At 62.8% G+C, this 4,757-nt stretch overlaps 1 protein-coding gene across 1 annotated transcript in view; it reads right to left on the bottom strand.

Moving 5' to 3' along the window:
• The window catches only part of PHRF1 (PHD and ring finger domains 1), a 20,213-nt gene that overhangs the window by 5,803 nt on the left and 9,653 nt on the right, over positions 1 to 4,757 (bottom strand). Inside the window, 5 exon segments of the mRNA XM_010836015.1 lie at positions 9 to 48; positions 396 to 577; positions 1,019 to 1,146; positions 3,977 to 4,103; positions 4,512 to 4,687. Coding sequence (XP_010834317.1) covers positions 9 to 48; positions 396 to 577; positions 1,019 to 1,146; positions 3,977 to 4,103; positions 4,512 to 4,687 — 653 coding nt within the window.

Raw genomic sequence — 4,757 nt, 5'->3', positions numbered from 1 at the left:
CTCTTGGCGCTCAGAGGGGAAGCAGGACTTGCAGACGCCTCTTCACTGCTGGGGAGGAACACAGGCCAAAGGGCAGGTGGGCCTGCGTGTCCAGGCCCGGGAACTCCCTCCCACCCTCCACAGCGAGCGGCCCTCGGCAGGCCCCGTGACTCAACGCCGAGCCGGGGCCTGCGCAGGGACCTCGTGTCAGCAGCCGCCCCGGCCTCCGAGTCGGGAGGGATGGGGGCAGACACGCCAGGGGAGCACGGAGCTCTTTTCAGTCACCACCTAATGGGGTCTGAGAGCTGCTCAGAGCAAGGAACTTCACAAACACAAACCCCGAGAGTGAGCCAGGCCCCAGCGGAAGTGGCGTGTCCACTAGCCTGAGGGAGAGAGCCCAGTCCCTCTGCACCCACCTGTCAAAGGGGTCCAATTCATAGGGGTCTCCAAACAGGGAGAGGGAGGCTGCCCCGATGTCAGCTCGCATCAGCCCCAGAGACGGGTCTGCAGGCTTGTACACGGAGGGGGTGCAGGCTCCACAGGCCGGCCTGCAGAGGCCCAGCGTCCGTGCGATGCGCGAACGAGCCGTGGCTTCATTCTGAACCCAGGGTCAGAGGGAGAAACGACAGGGCTGAGATCCATGGCCTCCGGAAATGCCAGTTCAACTAGGAACCCACGGCACCAAACACGGGGCAGAGGGCTGGCCGCCCCAGAGCCTGAGGGGCGCACGTACTCATCACACAAGGACCCCGCCCAGGCCTCATTCCACCCGCCTCATACCAGGTGCCTGCTACCCTGGGCACAAGAGCCCAACAGGTGGGGGCCTGTCCCCGTGGGGCCCTGTGGTTCCAAAAGCCACTCTGCGGTACTCTGAACACACCTCGCTTCAGGCCCGTCTGCAGTCCACGCTGCAGAAATGTGCGTCTTTATTGGTGAGTCTCCAAGTAATTACAGAGACAGCTACTTCCGTGCCTCCCGCTGTCCCCCCACCGCACACAGGCCGGAGAACCCCCCTAGGGAGACCCCCGTCCCGGACTACCTTTATCTTCTGTGCTTTCCTCTTCTTCACACGACCTGGGCGTTTCTTCAACCTCGCCCCTGAGCTCCTGCTCTTTGCAGACAATCTGGACGGGGCTTTCTTTCTTCCTGACGTTTTCTTCCGTCTTCCTGCCAAGAGCACGTTGACAGCACTCGCTTCGCTGTCTGCCCCACCCTGCTGTCCCCCCAAGGCTCGGCCGACCAACAACTGTCCACCCCGCCTGGGGGCACTGCTCCCTTACTTCTTATTACGGGGTGTCTACACGCTTCCCCACGGGGGGCCAGGGGGCAGCACACAGCGAGGACAAGGCAAGTCTGAGCCTATGCTGATCTCCAGACCTGATCACTAGAACCAGCAAGGAAACGGTTTACACCACTACGGAACAACATTAGACCAGAGAACGCGAGCCGCTCAGCAGTCTCACCCTGAGGACTGCTCCCAGAGGCTGGGGAACAGAGGACTTCACGGTATGTTTCCAGCAAACATATCCCGAGGACGACCCTGCACAGCCAGCAGCCACCTGGGTGCTCTGGGCAACGGCAGGATCCCCGGCGGCCACAGGGGGCCCCGAGGCCGCACTGCTCCTGCAGCCCCGGAGCACTCAGGAACCTCAGCCCAGAAGTGGGTTCCAAGGAAGACAGGGATCCACCCTTGTGACTGTGCGGTGGAAGCGTGTACACCGAGTCTGGGTCCCTGAGCCCATGACAAAGCTGAGAGCCCTGCGCGATCTCCACGGGAGGACGCTGCCGCAGCAGCTCAGGAACAAGAACTAGTCAGCACAGGAGCAGGCCGGGCGTCAGTGAGCCTGCACCGACTACGGAAGCCACGCTCCGTGACGCGGCCGGGAGGGAGGAGCCACTGCGCCATCTCCTCAGTGACTCGCAGACTTGAGCCTGACGGAACTCCACCCACAGCTGAACCAGCCTCAGGCCTCCAGCCACCCAGGAGGTGAGATCTGCCACCAAGAGACCTGCTTGCTCCACCCCGTCAAGAGGACAGAGGCGCACGACAGGCAGCCCTAGCGCAGCACAGAGCTGTGCTCCAGCTCCACGTAAACTGCTTTAAAATTCCATCATGTCTATGACACAATTAGAACTTCCGATGCCGACAGGCTGCATCGTGAGGCTGTGGAATTACTCATCTCCTCAGGTGTAACAACGGTCTCGGGATTAAGTCAGAGAAAACACTCCCTCTCTTGCAGAAATGTGCCGGGAGACACGCACACGTAAGACGAGGACGTGCTTCAAAGTAACACAGGAGGCGGGGGGCACGGACACACTGGCCGGAAGCGGCCAGGCCCCGGGGAGGAGGTGACGGGGCCTGTGCCGGTGCCCCTCAGCCCCCACAGCTGTGACCACACCTGCAGAGACGTGACAGCTGAAGACAGGAGGGACACAGCAGAGGCGAGCCCGCCTCTCCAGGTGCTGCGGACTAAATGTGAGCTGCTGGGATTGAGATGTGAGGTCCTGGATGTGAGGGGGCAGAGTCAGGAGAAAGAGAGGAGAAGCGGAACCTCTCACCTGAGCCTGCAGCTCAGGGATCAGCGTGACCTCTGGGTGCAGAGAGCCATGACCGACCCACCGGTCGCCCTCAGGTCTCGTCTCCACATCCAGCCTGTCCTCTGGGGAGGCCCGGGAGCGCAGGAAGACGGGAGGAGCTGGGCAAGAACACTGCCGCTGCGAGCGGGGTGGGCGCCTCTGACATGGCCCCTCCCGTGCCAACCGGTCTCCTCCTGTCTACTGAGCCAGAGCAGGAGGCACACCCACCCACGGGCACCCATGGGCAAGGGTCTGCACAGCAGCTTCACCGAGGAACAAGCCAGATGCCCGGCACAGGCAGAGGGACGAGCCACGGCACGCCCCGCACCAGAGAACACAAGTGAACCCACAGCCCCGCCACACGGTGACAAACCAGGGCACACATGCGAGCCCCTCCCGAGCAGAACCACGGACGCAGAGACAGCACCAACGGCAGGATGGCAGGCACCCGCAGGGGCTGCCGGGGGCAGGGTCCAGCTGGAAGGCTCGCCGGCCTCACTGGGAGCCACGTGCCCAGAGTGGATGCCCTTGTCACAGCAAATATGTCTCAATAACACTGGTTTTTCAGATTGTAACCCACTCAATGAAACAGGAGTCCGTGTCTTCTGATTCACACAAGTAGTTAAGCAAGAGGGCCAGCTCCTCTATGGAGCAGAATTCTGACCAGCAAAGACAGAGCACGGAGCAGGAACTGCCAAGGATGCTGACCTTTGGTGAAAGCTTCTCCCTGGAACAAATGAACCGAACTTCCTGGGACAAAGTCACCAAGACTAACACAGAAAAGGCCCAGAAAACGTGAGCAGCATGGCAGCTGCACAGATGCTGAATTACTTCAACGGCCCCCACCCGGGAAAGCCAGGCACAGGGCTGCACCGGCGGGCTGCCCGAGCCAAAGAAAACAGCACGAATCTCCACAAGGCCCCTGTGGGCTCTACCCGACCCACTTGGGGAGGCTGTGTCACTCTGATGCACGTTCGGGGTGCTGCCACACCAACAGCCGCCCAACAGGGCGTTCTTCAGAGGGACTGCTGCTGCTGCTGCTGCTGCTAAGTCGCTTCAGTCGTGTCCGACTCTGTGCGACCCCATAGACGGCAGCCCACCAGGCTCCCCCGTCCCTGGGATTCTCCAGGCAAGAACACTGGAGTGGGTTGCCATTTCCTTCTCCAATGCATGTAAGTGAAAAGGGAAAGTGAAGTCGCTCAGTCGGGTCCGACTCTTTGCGACCCCATGGACTGCAGCCCACCAGGCTCCCCGGTCCATGGGATTTTCCAGGCAAGAGTACTGGAGTGGGGTGCCATTGCCTTCTCCGTCAGAGGGACTAACCAGACCCAAACCCCAGGCCTGCAGGGCCTCGGATGCACATGGAGACCAGGCCACGCCACGGCAAGGACCGCGGGCAGCGGGAGCCAGGAACGCCTACCTCCTTTCCTCCTGCGGCGGGCTGGGGCACGCGGCCCGGGGCGCTGGTACACAGCCGTGCTGAGCCCGGCAGCCACGGCTTCAATGGTCTCATCCAGCAGAGAAGACATGAGGTACCTGGGGACACGCTGCGCAGCACAGGATGACATGGTCAGGGGCGGAGTCGCCTCAGGCCTCTCAAGGGAGCCCGGGGACCCCGAGCCCCACAAGCTGCAGCAACAGACAGCAGGCAGGCTGCGGGCGCTCCCGAGTGCCCATGGGGAGCAGGGTCTGGGAAGGCCTCCCGAGGGGCAGGTCGGGCACGAAGGCAGGAGGAGCACTCCTGGGCCTTGAGGAGAGCGGACTGCAGGCCTCGACGGTGGGATCCTGGGCCCAAGCCCACCACGAAGTCCTCAGCCCTCCGGGCTGGCACCACGGCCCGTGAGTGACAGCACTGCCCAGCACCCCCAGGGCCACCTCTCCGCTGCTGCTGCCGCCTCGGGCCCCTCAGCATCGCTCCCAGCACGCAGTCATCGTGGAGGGCCACAGGGACCCACCTGGAACCTCCTGGCCGTGGACATCCGGTTCCGGTTCACTGTCGCTCGCACCCTCTCGCTCTGCCTCGTCCTGGCGATGGCCCGTGTCCTCCCCGTGCGGGGCCGAAGCCGGCTGGTGGTGGGCACCACGTCAGCCAAGAGCAGGGAGACCTCTTCCTCGCTCACAGGACCCGCATCTTGGAAGAAAACACCTATGGCTGACGCACTTCGCCACGCCCTGGCCCTGGCAGGGAGACTCAGGAATGG

The sequence above is a fragment of the Bison bison genome, unplaced genomic scaffold (assembly GCF_000754665.1).
Source record: "Bison bison bison isolate TAMUID 2011002044 unplaced genomic scaffold, Bison_UMD1.0 scf7180017845599, whole genome shotgun sequence".
NCBI classification, from domain to species: domain Eukaryota; kingdom Metazoa; phylum Chordata; class Mammalia; order Artiodactyla; family Bovidae; genus Bison; species Bison bison.
The sequence above is the reverse complement of the archived record's forward strand: the minus strand, read 5'-3'. Positions and strand labels throughout refer to the sequence as shown.